The sequence below is a fragment of the Cardiocondyla obscurior genome, linkage group LG29 (genome assembly GCF_019399895.1).
Source record: "Cardiocondyla obscurior isolate alpha-2009 linkage group LG29, Cobs3.1, whole genome shotgun sequence".
Classification (NCBI taxonomy): Eukaryota; Metazoa; Arthropoda; class Insecta; order Hymenoptera; family Formicidae; genus Cardiocondyla; species Cardiocondyla obscurior.
Genome location: NC_091892.1, coordinates 554,224 through 570,645, shown reverse-complemented (window position 1 = coordinate 570,645; position 16,422 = coordinate 554,224). Strand labels below are relative to the sequence as shown.

The following is a 16,422-nucleotide window of genomic DNA, read 5'->3' as shown; positions in this document are numbered from 1 at the left end:
GCGCGCGAGGCGGCACGTGATCGCGAGCGGGCGTGAAACCGGCCGCGGAGCCGCCGGCGGTCGCCGTGCGCGCTCCTAAGCCGCCGCGAACACGCCGACGAGCGCCTGGTTGCAAGTGCGTAACGGCCTCGTTCTCTCTCTCTCTGTCACGGCAGCCTAACCAACATGTCCTCATTAGCGATTCCAGGCGGGCGGCCACAGGCCAGTCCGTTACTCACTTCGCCGGCGGTCCGCGCGCTACCCCGCGACGGGGCTACTTTCGACGGCCGGCCGCGTCAAGGCGAACGCTCGTGCTTGATCGCGGTACGCACCAAATCAATAATATATTTACATAAAAGTGAATACTGGCGTTTGGCGCCATCATGCCTGAAAAAATAACTGTGGAAGTACGGAGTCACGTGACCGCGCCAGCGAGATCTCGCGATCTCGTCCGCGCATGGATCACGCAATGTCCAAGAGAGAGATACCTCAGGAAAGTTAGCGGGACAACTTTGGTTGTTTCATGTTTCTAATTGACGAATCGTTTGTTAGTCATTTGTTGTTGATTGTTAGATTAATAAAAATTTTTGATAAATAATCGTTTTTACGCAAATTAAAAAATAAATTCGAACGTAAAGTTAGCGGGTAAAGTAAAATTTTTAGCTCAAATTACGCTCAATCGATGCAGGATCGTTTGTTATTCGCGAATATACTAATTATAACGTATGTTAGATCACGGTTTTGCTAAAAGAAGCGAAATTTAATTCAGGAGAAGAAACGGAATTTAAGCCGGTATTCACGAGTACTCGTCTTAATGAGTAGTTTCCCCTCTCGATTATATTCAATAGTTTAAGATATAGGAAATGCTCCGTTGGTCGAAACAGGCCTTAAGATACTGTGCCTATAATAAAATAATTAACACACGCGAACAAAATATTGTAATAAGCAATTAATAATTGAGCAACAAAAAATTTGTATCATCTTTATAAATACGGATTTGCAGTTATATTAGTGGCATCTGTCAATAGTATTGTTTTAGTAGAATAGCTTACTCCGATTTTTCTAACCTGCTAATTCTAACGTACGATTTCAAAAAAATTATATATTTTTACTTGTATTAAAACAAATTGATTGTGTTTTTTATAAAAATTTACAGCAGATAAGCAAATAATTTTCCATATAGTTATTAGCTTATATCATTAAAATGTTTCACTTATAATTTATTCCGATTTTTATGTGATGTCGAAATTATGTATAATACTTTCATATATAAATAGATAATTATTTATTTTAATTAAAATATTAAATATGAGTAATAATATTAAAATTGCAATTATGAAAAAGGTAATTATAATTTACTATTTCAGCTTTATCTTCACTATTATATATTTAATCAAATTTATTTTTAGATCGCGGAATCTTTACAAAACACTAACGATGCAAGCATATCTCGCATTGCGCCGTATTTACATTTGAAAACATATAAAACAAAAAAAATCTATTCTTTTTTACTTCCTTTAAAAACTCTGCAATACAGCATACAAAATAAAGTACAAAATATTTTAAACGATAATCCAAGTGGCATCTTTGACAGCATTAATATACAGAATAATGCGATTTCTTTCAATATTTCTAGAGATGAATGTGTCAAAGACATTTTGGAACAAAACGTTTTAAATGTATTGCCTCCAACTTTTGCAAATAATAAAAAAAACATAATCGTAGAGTTTAGTTCACCTAACATCGCCAAACCTTTTCACCTTGGTCATTTAAGATCTACAATGATAGGAAATTATGTTGCCAATATCAACAGCTTTGTAAAAAATAATGTGAAGCGGATAAACTACTTAGGCGATTGGGGTACGCAATATGGTTTGGTTCAATTGGGAATTGATATGGCAAATATTGGTGAAAATGAAATGAGAAAAAATCCTATAAAAGTCTTATATACGGCGTATGTTACTGCCAATAAATTAGCCGAAACCGATCCCTTAATATTAGATCGTGCAAGAAAAATATTTAACGATTTAGAAAATGGCGCAGGAGTCACACATGAACAATGGAAAGCATTTAAACAATACACAGTTGAAGAATTAACGCAAATTTATAGTCGAATTGGTGTTACATTCGATGAATATCATTGGGAATCCATGTATAATGCTAACAATATAAAAGACATTATTACACTGATGGAAAAAATGCAGTTATTAGTAAAAGATGAACAGAATAGAAAAGTTATAAATTTAGACAATAAAACAAGTATTCCCATAATTAAAAGCGATGGTTCCACTTTGTACATACTCAGAGATATTGCTGCAGCTATCGATAGATTTGAAAAAAATAATTTTGATTGTATGTATTACATTGTGGATAACGCACAAACCACTCATTTCTCAAAATTGATAGAAATATTAAAACAAATGCAAATGCCATGGGCCGATAGATTAAAACATATAAAATTTGGACGATTGCATGGTATGCGTACGAGAAAAGGTAATATGGTATTTTTAGAAGATATCTTAGACACTGCCAGAGATATCATGAAGCAAAAACAATTTGAATCACAGAGTATGTTGATTTTAACATTTTTTATTATGTCACATTTCATTTTATATACGACTAATTATAACAGAAATTTTTTTTAGCCACTAAAGTTCGTTTAGACTCGTCCGACCAGAGCTCAGATATATTAGGCGTTTCTGCAATGATAGTTAATGACTTAAAGAGAAAACGACAACGAGATTATACATTTGATTGGAATGCAGCATTTGATGTAAGTAAACTGTTGTAGAATTTATATTAATAGCGTTATAAAATATTACGTGATCTATTAATTACTTTTTTTAAATCTTTTCTGTAAGATTAGTTGAAAGGGGACACTGGTATAAAATTGCAATATACACATTGCCGACTCATTAATTTGGAGCGCAATTGTGGTGCTGTACTAATTTCGGAATGTGAGCCAAAGTTGTTACAAGAAGAAATTGTTGATGATCTAGTCGTATTAATTACTGAATTCGAAGAAATAGTACAGAAATCGTATGAAGAACTAGAACCTTGCATATTAACAACATATCTTTTCAATCTATGGTAAGATATCATTTTTAAGACTTAGACATTTTTTCCTTTATGGAATTAATAAGTATATAAAAATATTTTTTTGTTTTAGTAATGTAGTTAACAAAGCTTTTAATTCGTTAAAAGTAAAAAATGAAGTACCCGATATTGCTAATCAAAGATTGCTACTGTTTCACGTCGCTAAAAACATTCTTGCACGAGGTATGAAATTACTTGGTTTAATACCTTTGGAAAAAATGTGAAAAAAATGGATACAATTATAAAAAAGATCTTAGTGATTATTTGTCAAATTGGTCACGTTTATCTGTCAATCTTGGTAAGATTTTAATCAGAACTATACTCTACTTTTCTTGTTTGATATTAAAATACAATTAATTTTTTGAAATAAGTTATTATATGAAATAATATTCAATGTTTTAAAGCGTTATTTCAATACAATTTTATTGTATGTAATAAAAATGAAATTTATGTGACAATAAGCAAAGTTAACGTTTCTTCCAAGTAAACTTTCTTCTGGCACCTTTTTGACCAAACTTCTTCCTCTCGCGTATTCTCCAGTCTCTTGTTAGAAGTCCAGCTATTAAAAAAAAGAATAATTTACCATATAATTATTAATTTGTGTTAATTAACATTTTTGCAAGCATAATTATATGTTGCTTACCAACTCGCATTCTTTCAATCGTTGGTTTATCGAGAAAGCTACGTAAGCCCCATGCAATACCCCAACGTATAGCACCAGACTGACCAGTAGGCCCACCACCTTTAATTGTGGCTTCGATATCTACTTTATCAGCCATGTTCGTAAAAATTAATGGAAATATTATCTGCAACAAATAAAGCACGAAAGAAGTATAAGAGATAATTTTATAAATTATAAAAAGACATTAATATAATGAGTGATATCTAAAAGTAAGAAGTTTATTTTAATATTAGATTCCAAGTATTTTTTAAGAAAGCTGAATCATAATAAATTAAAATTTAAAAAATTATTATTTTATTATAACATTATAAATGAAAATGAGCTATGGTTATACATAATATTAATCTCAAAATGTGTATTGCAGGTTGAAATATCGAATCGTACCGATGAATAAATTATCCACATTATAATGAGGTATGTTCTTCTTGTATTAATGTTGTCGCTATATTTTCCAGCATTTTATGCGTTTCTAGCATCTGTTTTTTCAGCACTTTTATAGCGTCTTCGTTTATTTTCATAATAGCGATTAATTTCTCAAAAGTCATTTGTAAAGCAATATCTGATAACTCGTTTTGTCGTTTCAGCCAAACGGCGTGATCGCCTAAATTAATATCATCGTTCATGAAGGAAGGAATATTCTTCTGTGCTATCTCATAAGCGGCGTTCATTATATCTTTAGGCAAACGCTTCTCAAGAGGATTAAGCGGCTTTACCACGAGAACCCGTTTTCTATTTTCAACGTCGATCTTGTGATCAGACATCCATTTCCGAAAAGCGTACGGTATCGTAGTGTTGTGCAGCACCATTTCCGTAAAGAGGATCATTTTCGTCTGTCTTACTAGTTTCGTAAGCCCCGCGTGCTTCCTCAAACCTTGTATATCGTGCACGGCGATACCGACTAGTAAGTTCATCAGAATCACAGTAACGAATACTATAAATAGCGTGAAAAGAATCTGCGAGCATACTGACAACGGATGATAAATAATTACAGAGCCGCCTGTTGGTTCGTCGTCCATTTGATTGATGAGTCCTTCGAAGTCCAATTCACCAGCCATCATAGCTAGGACTTTGATCAGTCCAGTGAAAGGATTGTCGAATGCCGGCTCGCCAGCGAATATTACGCAGAAGCTGATAGTAAAACCGATCAACAAGCCCGAATACGCTAACAGAAGCTTGGCGAACTCGAATTGAATGTGCGTGAACATGGCGACATAAGTTCCGAAGGCCGGTAACTGGCCCACCATCAGCATCAGGTTGGTCCAGGCGCAGAGTATGGCAAACGCCCCAACATAATTTTGCCAATCGTAAGTACGCCCAGTATATACGAAAGACGTAATAAATACGCTTACTATTACCACTCCGTCTAGCACGTTGTCGATACTAGAGAAATATTGTATCGCTGATTTGTAGACCATGAAGCCAAAGATTTTTCTTGGTATGGTGATGCACGTCAAAACCAGCGCGAGGTACCACTCGAGCTCGATGATTGGTCTCCGAAAAAGAAAACCAGATACTTTCCTATTGCCACAAATCTTCGAATTATTAGCGACATCGTGATTGTAACATTTATATGCCAGTGCAGTAAGTACGTAAGTAGTCATGCATATTACAGTCATAGCGTATAAAAGTATCCTCAGTAAATAAAGTTTGCGAATTTTTTCCCATTTAAGATGAAGAAAAGCCATGACCAGCGGATGCGACAACAAGTCTTTTCGATGCTCTTGTACGAAGGTGTTTATAAAACTGGTCTCGCACTGATTACTACTAGGAAAGAGGATGTCGAAATGTAATCGCATTTCGAACTCGCGATTATGCGATACTGGTCGAGTCAGTCTGATAGATGCGTCTAAACGTTGTCGGAATACGTGCAGAGACTCAGGAATTTTCTTCAATATAATATTCAAGGCAGATAATCCAGTGCACGTGGTCGCACTGATATCGGCGCCCGCCCAAATAAGCGCATCTACACATCGGGATTGTTCGTTTAGCGCGGCAATGTGAAGAGGCGTGAAGCCGGTGCGATCAACGGCATTTATCAAGGCGCCGCATTTCAACAACAATTGCACTAACTCGGCAGATGAATCTGTGCTCATTACGGCGAAATGCAGAGGTGTTCTGTGTTCTCTATCTATGGCGTTTACATTAGACGCGCTAGCTGATAGTAATTCGACGCATGGAATTGATTGCACGAAACAAGCCACATGCAACGGCGTCTGACCCAAATGATTCTTCTCAACGACGCTGGCACCACGCTTGAGTAGCAGCTTCACCGTTTCCACTGCTTTTGCACGGACGGCACTATGCAGAATAGGCTCGACGACTTCCTGACAGACGTAATTCAACTTAGCACCATGATCCAGTAACGTGGCTGCGACGTGCCAACTGTTCCCGAGTGCTGCAAAGTGAAGTGGAGTATAACGAGTGATGAAGCTCTCATAATTTACGTCGGCGCCTTTCGCAATCAAGTATTCCACACAAGCGACCTTGTCACCCAATGAAGCTGCGAGAATGGCATTCACTCCGGTTCGCGGTTCAACGTAATCGTAACGCGCTCCGGCATTCTCTAATTCCGGTAAATGATGTAGCAGACCGCGATAAGACGCCCAAATGTAAGCGATATTTCGGAGTCTCTCGTTTTTGCACACATCTGGAAGTACACGATTCTTCTCCATATGTAGCAATAGTCTTGTTTCTGTCGAATCGATAATAGACCATATAGCCGATCTCAATTTTGCACCGTTTACATAGTGGTTCTTGCAGCATTCGAAATTGTCAAAAAAGAGAGAATCGTCGGCTGGTGGTGCTTCACCAGCATCGATCTCGATTCTATCATTTTCAAACTTTGATACGGTTGTATCATCGATCTCGATTTTTTGTGGATAATCTTCTGGTTGATATGCACATCTTAACGACCTATAAGTTGAAGCTAATCTTACAGATAGCGGCTCACTTTTGTAACGACTATTGAAACTTCTGGTGGACTGAAAATGTTGTTCGTCATTATTCAAAATAGTTTGTATTTTTAAGTTACTCGTCTGAAAATCTTTCTTTTTAACATTTTCTGCTAACGAATCTCGATCACTTTCGCACATATTTGCTTGAGTTAAAATTTATTTCCAACGTAAATGCTGTTTCGTAATTAAGTACTAAGTATTCTGTACCGTTATGCGGTGATTCGCTCAGTAAAGCATCCTAATTACTGCAATCGCGTCACCGTGTGTCAGTCCCGACTCTTTCTCTCTTGTTCTCTTCTTCGGCTATCACATTACAAGCACGAGTCGTTTCGTTTAAGCCACTTTAGAATTATTATATTGTACCACGATTTTGAACACGACCGAGTGTACCTCGAGAATATTTTATATCTGATCTGTTCTCATTTATTCATGACTTGCATTCATCTAGACAACTTGTGATTAATGATGTCTCTTTTAATATATGTGAACGAGAATAGAAATGAATAAAAAGATTATTCGTTTAAAACTCTTATTATCAGGATTTATTATATTCAGATTTTATTAATTTATTTAATTTTGCAAATTAGTTTTTAATAGCAAAATATTATATTACTAAGTGGGCCTTTAAATTTATCACACGTCTAATTTTGTTTTCCGTTTTTTTAAATTTACGTCGTTACTGTGTTATTATTCTTTTATGTGTTAGCATTTTTTTCAACTCCATTCTTCATATACTTATTTCCTTTAGAATCTCGATATTAATATTTCTGTTGATTTTGAATATCGTTATCTGTCACTGTGTAAAAATCTCGAGATATCCAAATAGTACGATAACTTTGTGTTTTTCATCGACACCGCACTTTTCTTTTCTTCTCACTACTGACTTTACATAGTAGTTACTTCGTCCTTACGTTTAACGCTCTCACTTTTGGAAACGTGCATTTATAAGACTCTGGAAATCGGCTAACGAAATCCCGAGTTTTCGACTCTAGAATGCAAAAGCATGCCGACAAGGATTTCAGCCGCATTTTCTAAAAAAAAAAAAATTATGTCAGCTCTAGATGTCTATCACTGATCGACGTACGCTTGACAATTCAGCGAGCATTACAACTGATTTGTACGATCGCGCTACACGTACTGCACGACGTACTCTGCATACGCAGTATATCAGTAATTCGCGTAGGAAGAGGAATTTGTGAGCAGAGGGGCAAGACGCATAATTAATATAATATATAAGTACAAAAGATATAGGTTAAATTCGAGATTTACTTTACTCACATCTCTGTTCATGAACTGTCCTTTTATTATATTCCAGATTAATCTGAATAAGATTGAAAATTACTGTTGAAAGATCACTTGAATTTTTATTTAGGACATTATTATTTACTTGTATTATCATTAAAACATCGTTTTAATCGTTAAAGATATTTGCACAAATTTTTTAATCAGATATAATGATAAATTGTTTTCTCGTTGAGATCGATGAAAGTTAAACAAGAATGCAAAAAAAGAGAAAAAGTTATTTTTATTTAATTAAAATTATTTTGTTAATAATTGATTCTTATATTTCAGAATATTTTAAGCTTTTTTTTCAGCTTCCTGAATATAAAATGCGTATATCTAAATTCCTTTCACTATCACATGATTGCAAATATGATATCATGATTCGTTTACGTAATTTTTAATTTTGTATTCATCTAAAGTGTATTTAGAAAATCTTTACCAAGAGATATTCTCGAGTTACTAGCTGCCTGTAAATTGTTGATACATAAAATGCACAAGTAAAACATCGGGCATAAAATAAATATTTCATATTAGTACTCTTTCCAATAAAAAATAAAATAAAAAAAGTAGGAAAAGTAGCTTTTGAACAGTCAATTCAAGATACGAAACTGTTTTGCCTTAGGCGATTTTATTTAAATTGTGAATGGAAACTTTGGATTCGTAATGCAATGAAATATGTAATGTGTAGTTTTTATAAGCAACTTTTTATTTATTTTTCAATCAATTCGAAGAATCATAAGGCACCAAATTGTCTGATAGATGAAACACGACGAGATATTTAGTCGTTTGCGTGTGAAATATCAAAGTACAAAGTCCAAAGTACCGGGCCTCTCAAATTTTCACTCAAGAGAATGGATCTGTAACTCAACCGTCTTCGTTTTATTACCGGATTTTCTATTTTGACAGTTGAACTTTTAACGGATGAGGACTTATGCAGACTAAAACCGGTTTTGACTGTTAGTCTACGTGTACCGTTAATGCTATTATATTTATTCTTTAACTATGTGCAAAATTTGTAAGTAAAACTTAGCCAACAAAGAAAAGCTTTTAAAAAGTTTTCTTATTAAATTTGAGTTTAATAGTCTTTTAAATTGCAAATAAAAAAAAACTTTTAATAATTGCTCTTACAAAATGTTATAAAGAATTAAAGATAAAGAGAATTATTAAAATCATGTTAGTAGAAAACAATCAGATGTGACAAAAATATCGTTTGGCAAACTGAGGTAATTTATGAAAATTTGTACAAGAATGAAGAAATGTTTAAGAAAATATAAATAGACTGGCCTATTTTCTCTAAGGTCTCATTAATATGCATTCGTTTGTATTCGCATCACGAAATCCATGTTACTTTAGATACTAAATACATACTAAACGTTTATACTCAAAGAAATACATGTAAAGTAAATGAAGTCTTTCTCATAAGAAAATATTTCATATAATTAAAATTTACTTAAATGTAGTATTTGCATATGCATGAATTTATGCAAATCTGTAGAGCTTTTTATATAAAATTCATATAAACATAAATGAAATTACGTACGGCTAATATTGAACGCACCTACTTTTATATCACAGTAATGGAACGATATCTCATAAGCAAGATTTAAGCAGAGAATAAGAATTAATTCTTCTTTATAATATATATAATTGTTTATAATGTATCGATGTTGCGTTTCACAAATTCCAATTTTAAAGTCTTTTAGCATTTATCAATCTAATTTAAAATTTCAATCGACTGCGTGGATCTCTTTACAATTTGTCTCGTTGCCAAATTACAATTTTATTAATTTATTTTACCATTGTGCATTTTCATAAGTTCTTGAAGAAGAATATGATTTTTTTCACAAATCTCTTTAAGTTCTGCGATGTCTTCTTTAAATTTGTTGCAATCGTGCTGCAATGTATCTTCGTCAAAGCCACGACAGCGATGCGCGGCTACATCAGCTTTGAGAGCAGTTTTCGTAGCGACATAAGTTTTTCTGCGCAAAAAGGGAAAATTATTTTGTCCATCTCCTTCCTTGGCTACTTTGTAGGCGGCAAAGAGAACTTCACGCGGTAATCTCTTTTCTCTGGGATTTAGAGGACGAACTATCAGAACGGTTCGTAAAGGTGACGGTAACAGAAGCGCGGCCCATCGCATGTATGCGAAAAATCGTTTCGACGGCGTAAATCCATGAAAAATTGCAATTTCCACATCGTAAATCAGTTTCGTTTGACGTACAAGTTTTGCGAGGCCTGCCGTCTTTTGTAGGCCCTTGATATCATGCACAGCTATACCGATCAGCAGATTCATCAGCACAATCGTGACGAACAAAAGAAATAACACAAAGCAGAGCTGGGCTGAAATTTGTAGCAAGATCCAGGAAGTTCCTCCAATACTGTCGTGAAAAGGAAGGCCCCCTTTCTCGGATGAAAAGAAAAAGTCGTCGAAGCCTAACTCGCCAGTCATCATCGCCAAAACTTTAATGAGACCTGTATGCGGACTGCTGAACCATTTGGAACGTGGAAATATCACGCAAAAACTAACTGTAAAACCTATCAATAGGCAAGCGTAGGCTAAAAGTAGCTTAAATACTTGTGCCTGCACACTAGTAAACATAGCTACATAAGCACCAAACACCGGTAGCTGTCCGACCATTAACATCAGATTGCTCCAAGCACAAAGCACGCCGAAAGCGCCTAAGTAACTTTGCCAGGTATATGTTTTTCCCGTGTAGATAAAAGAAGTAGCAAAAACGTTTAGTATCACGCATAACTCAACCAGATTTTCCACTTGCGTAAAGAATTGTTTAACTGATCGGTAACTGGGAATGACGGTAAATTTGCGACAAGCCTCGAGTATAGTAAGCACCATCAACGTGTACCACTGAATCTCGAGTACCGTAGGATGTTTGTAAAGAAAACCATAAATTCCAGTTGCGTTCGCGCATAACGGTAAATTATGTATGTAGCCCTTCGATTCGTTGTAACAATTATGAGCAAGAGCAATTATCACCCAACTCGTAAGAATCAGCACGTATATCAAGTAGAATAATAATCTGACGGCATAATATTTTCGAATATTGTGCCACTTGAGATGGAGAAAAGACTGGCATAAAGGATGCTCTAAAATCTCCTTGTAGCCCTCCTTTACGAAGGTGTTGAGATAACTAATTTCAGGCGATCGATTTTGTCGATTCCGCCGATGTTGCAGTAACGGACGGAAATCTAATTGTAATTCGAGCTCGCCTGCAATGAATCCCTGTCGACGTAAATTCAAAGACTTATCCAGTCTACGCTCAAATACGTCTAGTGATGTAGGAGTTTTACGTAGAACGATAGATAGGGCACTATTCCCACCGATAGTCCTTGCAGTAAGATCCGCTTCATGTTTTATCAGCAAATTGACACATTGTGACAACTCATTTGAGGCAGCGATATGTAATGGCGTATATCCGTACTTGTCGGCTTTATTTACGTCCGCCCGCCACTTCAGCAAAAGTTCGGTAATTTCCTCGGTTACTAAAGATTTGCCTAAAGCCAGATGCAGAGGTGTCCGACCCTCGTAGTCCTCTACGTTAGGATCCGCGCGACCTTTTAATAAAATTTCCATGCATTCTAGCGAATGCGAACGAGCGGCTAAATGTAGAGCTGTGTGTCCTCGATGGTTTTTCAATTGAAGATTAGCATTTGCTTCAACCAGAAGGGCCAAATTATCTGCATAACCTGCCTCTGCAGCCAAATGCAGAGCAGTATCTTTCTTTTCAGTAAGTAAATCTACTTGGCAACCAGCTTTCAAAAGTATTTCTAAACAAATTTTATCTCTACCGTCAGTTGCATGATGAATAGCTGCATATCCATCCTGATCCAAACGATTCAATTCTTTATTATTCGGCGCTAGCAAAGAAAGTACGTGTAAAGCATTAGTTCGTGAGGCCACATGCAATACTGTTTCTTCAGTGTCGTACGGAGATAGTTGGCTAATACCTTGTTGCATGAAATACTGAGCTACATCAAAAGCATCTCCAAAAGCAGCGTAATGAAAAGCCGTGTATTTCGACGTGGTGTCGATACTCGCACCTTGTTCTATTAAATACTTGACACCCTCAAGGCAGTTCCGAAACGCGCACAAGTGCAACGGAGTGAGACCATTATTGGGCTCGGTATAATTGACATTGGCTCCACGTTTGCACAAACGATGTATGAGTTTTGTACGACCCATAAAACTCGCTTGTAATAACATGATGTCAATTTCGTTGGAATTAAGGTTCGCAAATACCGTCTCCACATATGTTTCATCTGAGTTTTGGGATTCTAGATTTTCCCAGATTTGTGATGTGTAGCTCATACGTTTCCTGTGTTCCGTGAGAATATTTTTGATGAAATCTTCGTTAATGCTTAAAGAAGTGAGATAGACTTCGGAAGAAGCGCGTTCACTTATGATGGGATAATCTTCCATAAATGTTGGATTTATAAAATTATCGGTTTGCGATGATTCGTATTGATCTGGACCACTTTCAAGTTCATTGTCATCTTGTTTAGACAATGAACGTCGCGATTTTAGTCGATTTATAAATAAGGAAGCCGTGCTCGCGCGTGTGAATAAAGACGGAATGGTTTTTGGTATTATTTCTTCGGTCTTCTCCATTTCTTTCGCTGGTGAAAACGGTACAAATTTGTTGCAGCGATTATCTATCCTTTCACCTGTTCCCGTATTAAGATTAATTACCTAAAAATATAATTAGCACTAATAATAAACTTTAATATTTAGTTAAAAAATGTAAAAGCAAAAATTTGTTAATAATATCCTATTTATTAAGCACGCATAGAATAATTAAAAAGATATAAATTATAAATTTTACAAATTTATTATAGTAAGTAAAGCAGAAATTAAACGGAAAAATATATTTTACAAAAATAAATAGAAGTTTCAATTATGCAAAGGTAAGCGTAACTTTATAATATCCTTTGTGTCATTTATAACAATTATAATAAAAACGTGTCGATATCCGAAAATAGCTAATAAATTATGTTTTGAATAATAACTAAAAACGAATATGTTTTCGCGTTAATCTCAAATTTAGCACAATATGTTTTATTACAAACATATTAAACGATATTTATTTACACGATTGATAAACGGGAAAATTGATTCTAGAATGAAGAAGTACCTTATGTTTGTTATAGCACGAGACGAAGCTCGGTGGTGGATATTGATAATCGTCTCGATCGCATCACCTCGTTCTTTTGCCAGACCGGTTCACACTGAGACCGAGAGAGTGTACAGCATGCGGCTAACTCCATTGTACCGGTTATACCAGCGAAAGAAGTTTGGATGCTACGTATACTGGATGAGACCGGTAGGCTATCAGAAATGCGCACGGAAAGATTGTTGAAGGACACTGCACGTGTTTCTCATATTTCACATTCTTTTTCACAATACGCATCACAAACCGATATCGTATAAAAATTTCTTCTTATCGCAAATGCCACGTTCATCTTCTAAGCACTAAAATTTTCTGATTTAAGATCAACATTTTTTAATGCGAATTAACTTTTACCTAGTTGTATAAATTATAATTTATAACAAAGAAACGAACGTTATAAGTTCAACAAGACAAGGTAATCGATGCGCGAAATAACAATATATGTTTATCAAAGCAAGTTTTAGACGCGCAACAAATAATAACATCGCCAGTTCAACCGACGCGGCGTTTAAAAAAAATATAAGCAAGGAGACCGCGAGAAGATGTATTAGGCTGTCATATAAAAAAACGGAATTTCCGCGACGAGATAGATCCGACAATTTTCGCAACGTACAAGTTTATTTAAATTGATCGCGACATCGACCTCCGCACTCGGGAGTCTTCGAAACGCGCTTCTCTGTACGGTTCGCACCCTGCCTGTGTAGAGCATTCAATAAAAAATAGCTTTATTAACTCTACTGGCAATATCTTAATTACCTAATCAACATCGCGAGGAGACTATAGCGGCAAGCGCGACTTGTCGCATAATTAAACACTAGTATTTAAAAGTTATAAAGTTTACAAATTAATTTTTTTTTATAGATTTAAATCACTTTTTTTTATCGCACAATATATTAAATAAAAATTAATTATTTTAGCGATATATTAAAAAAATTAAACCTTAATTATTCCATAAAATTATAACAAAAATTGCTACAGCATTATTGCATTTGTACAATTTTTTTTGTTACATTTTTTTACTTTATATGTGATGGAAAATTGTACAAGTGTAATATACACTGTTCTATTTTAATATACTGAGTATCCGAAATAAAATATCCAATCATAAAACTGTGGGTAAAGAATTAAAATTGGAGTCCTGTACGGGTTATTCGGGGACAGTGATATTATATCTGTCGCGCTTATTCACCCGCAGCTTTACGATCAAACATTTTATTTTAGATACCCTGTATATAAATAAAAATTATTTCTAGCTAAAATATATTTTGTATTATAATGACTTACCTGTTCACGATTATGAAACTCTTCAAAATACGTAATGTCGTGTCCATTAATAATGATATTTCCAGAACCTTTTCCCCAAATTGTTACTTCACCTCTTGCAGTTTTTCTCATGCAATCTGAAATCATCAGCAACAAAGTTTTTTATTATATATTACATATAAACATATAGTGAAAAAATTGGCAGTGTCAGTAATTCACTTACTTGCAACTTTAATGTATGGCCTTCCTGTATTGTCATACTCCAACTTTATAGGTAAAATAAGTCTTTACATTAATTATAAACTAAATAAATACTTCTATTATTACTATTATGTATACACATTGATACTTACAGGTGGTATTATCATTTGATCAGAGTCAATAGTAAGTATTTTACGATATTTCATGATTAAATCCGTTGCATGCTTTGATAACGGATGATCACACAATCGTTGTAACGATGTAATAAAATAGTTATACTGAAAAAATTATTATAAATTAAACTAAGTTATATATATTTTTTAAGGGATCACTATTTATTATTAATATTATTTACCTCTGAGTCACTAATAGGCTCAAGTATTTGTTTTTCAATTTCATGATTCAACAACCATGTGGAATTAATTAGATTGCTATAAAATACATTTAAAAAATTGTAACTTGCATTTTTGCGATGTATATTTAAAATTATATATCAAGTTGTATATATATATTTGATTCTATTAATTCTATACAAATTAAATACTCAACATACATTTGGTCCTTATGTAAATTGCCTTGCCTTATAAATGAGTCTTCAATATCATTCAGTGATTTTATTTTATCCACAATATTCTGTACAAAAATAATATTCTTAAATATTAATTGCTTTCTTTTATATGTCACAATCATTACAATAACTTACATATAATGCTTCGTAATAATTTGGTTTTGAAGTATAAAACATAGAGTGAAAGGGTCTCCCTGTCTCATCAAATTCTGCTTCTTTCCTATTTGGAAAAATTGTTTCTGGATGTTGCATTATTGGCCGTGCTTTAGGATCATATAACCCTGATGGAAATAAATATTCAATTGCTTTCTAAAAATAACAATTATATTTCTTTAAATATTAATTAAAATATTTATCAAATTGTTTTAATAATTACACCTACATCAATATCCGTTTGTGTAAAATATTCGGGATCTTCACCCATCATGTTGGCCAAGTATCTTTTCCCTATCTCATATTCTGCAATTTCTTTCTTCATAAATTGGTCTAATGAAAAAAATGAATTACAAAATCTTATCTATAAACTGTTAACATTATAATTATATGAAAGATTACTAATTATGTATAAAATCTGTACAGAAAGAATGAAACTATTACCATGTTCCTTTGCACGTTGTAAATACATTAACATAGCTTTGCTTATTTTTTTCTCCATTTTTTTTGTATCAGAGTTGATTTCATCGATATCTTTGATCTCTTCAATAGGCGTTGTATATGATCGTGTCACAACACGATTCTGTAACTGTAAATAATTAACATAGCAATAAAAAAAAGAAAGACTGTACTAAACAGACAAGGTGTATTCGTTTACGCAGTAGTCAGCACAGTTCCTGCACTTTTTGAGAGGTTATCTATGTTCTTCTACATTAAGAAAAAAAAGAGATAAACTCTGAACAAGTGCAGTAACTGCTCTGATTGCTGCGTAAACGAATGCACCCACAGTCTTGTAACAAAAAACTGCAGACATACCAAACGTTGGCTGGTATCCGAAAAGAATGTAACAGCATTATTACTTAAGCCGATTAAACGTCGAAAGTGTGTACAACGAATAAAAGTAGACACCGCCATAATTATGGCTTGATCGTTTTTTAACTGATTTAAAGAGAATAATTGTTCAAGCTAATCTATTATAACCTAAAATTTGCTGCCACCACAGCCACATCGGTGACGACGGTAACGACTCGTAGCGAATTTTCTCTAAACTACAAA

At 34.4% G+C, this 16,422-nt stretch overlaps 3 protein-coding genes across 7 annotated transcripts; 1 reads left to right on the top strand and 2 right to left on the bottom strand.

Moving 5' to 3' along the window:
• Positions 1 to 26: 26 nt before the first annotated feature.
• Argrs-m (arginyl-tRNA synthetase, mitochondrial) lies at positions 27 to 3,790 on the top strand. 2 transcript variants are annotated; one of them, XR_011547396.1, is made up of 6 exons: positions 27 to 1,323; positions 1,389 to 2,547; positions 2,625 to 2,752; positions 2,846 to 3,069; positions 3,149 to 3,373; positions 3,699 to 3,790. XR_011547396.1 is itself a non-coding variant. In XM_070673574.1 (6 exons), exons 2-6 carry the CDS (start codon positions 1,288 to 1,290, stop codon positions 3,297 to 3,299), a joined length of 1,698 nt encoding a protein of 565 aa, XP_070529675.1. In that variant the 5' UTR covers positions 27 to 1,060; positions 1,136 to 1,287; the 3' UTR covers positions 3,300 to 3,541. The 2 variants fall into 2 exon arrangements, 1 of the variants encoding a protein (XP_070529675.1); XM_070673574.1 differs by lacking the exon at positions 3,699 to 3,790 and having other exon boundaries at positions 27 to 1,060; positions 1,136 to 1,323; positions 3,149 to 3,541.
• Positions 3,472 to 16,391, bottom strand: LOC139112518 (small ribosomal subunit protein uS9m-like). 4 transcript variants are annotated; one of them, XM_070673566.1, is made up of 11 exons: positions 16,183 to 16,391; positions 15,811 to 15,955; positions 15,596 to 15,699; positions 15,349 to 15,522; positions 15,199 to 15,278; positions 15,001 to 15,076; positions 14,798 to 14,923; positions 14,668 to 14,710; positions 14,466 to 14,581; positions 3,719 to 3,881; positions 3,472 to 3,634 (listed from the first exon to the last, which is right to left on the bottom strand). In XM_070673566.1, the coding sequence occupies exons 1-11, from the start codon at positions 16,279 to 16,281 to the stop codon at positions 3,543 to 3,545; spliced, it is 1,218 nt and encodes a 405-aa protein (XP_070529667.1). In that variant the 5' UTR covers positions 16,282 to 16,391; the 3' UTR covers positions 3,472 to 3,542. The 4 variants fall into 4 exon arrangements, with proteins under 4 accessions (XP_070529667.1, XP_070529666.1, XP_070529669.1 ...); XM_070673568.1 differs by lacking the exons at positions 3,472 to 3,634; positions 3,719 to 3,881 and adding an exon at positions 9,845 to 9,974; XM_070673567.1 differs by lacking the exons at positions 3,472 to 3,634; positions 3,719 to 3,881 and adding an exon at positions 13,789 to 13,877.
• On the bottom strand, positions 8,061 to 12,622 carry LOC139112517 (transient receptor potential channel pyrexia-like). Its single transcript, XM_070673564.1, has one exon. The coding sequence runs from the start codon at positions 12,620 to 12,622 to the stop codon at positions 9,779 to 9,781; it is 2,844 nt and encodes a 947-aa protein (XP_070529665.1). The 3' UTR covers positions 8,061 to 9,778.
• Positions 16,392 to 16,422: the final 31 nt, after the last annotated feature.

Coding starts and splice junctions, on each gene's coding strand:
- Argrs-m (XM_070673574.1), top strand. CDS start 1,288: ATGAGTAATAATATTAAAATTGCAATTATGAAAAAG. Junction 1,324..1,388: donor AAATTGCAATTATGAAAAAG/GTAATTATAATT, acceptor ATTTATTTTTAG/ATCGCGGAATCTTTACAAAA. Junction 2,753..2,845: donor ATTGGAATGCAGCATTTGAT/GTAAGTAAACTG, acceptor CTGTAAGATTAG/TTGAAAGGGGACACTGGTAT.
- LOC139112518 (XM_070673565.1), bottom strand. CDS start 6,849: ATGTGCGAAAGTGATCGAGATTCGTTAGCAGAAAATGTTAAAAAGAAA.
- LOC139112517 (XM_070673564.1), bottom strand. CDS start 12,622: ATGGAGAAGACCGAAGAAATAATACCAAAAACCATTCCGTCTTTATTC.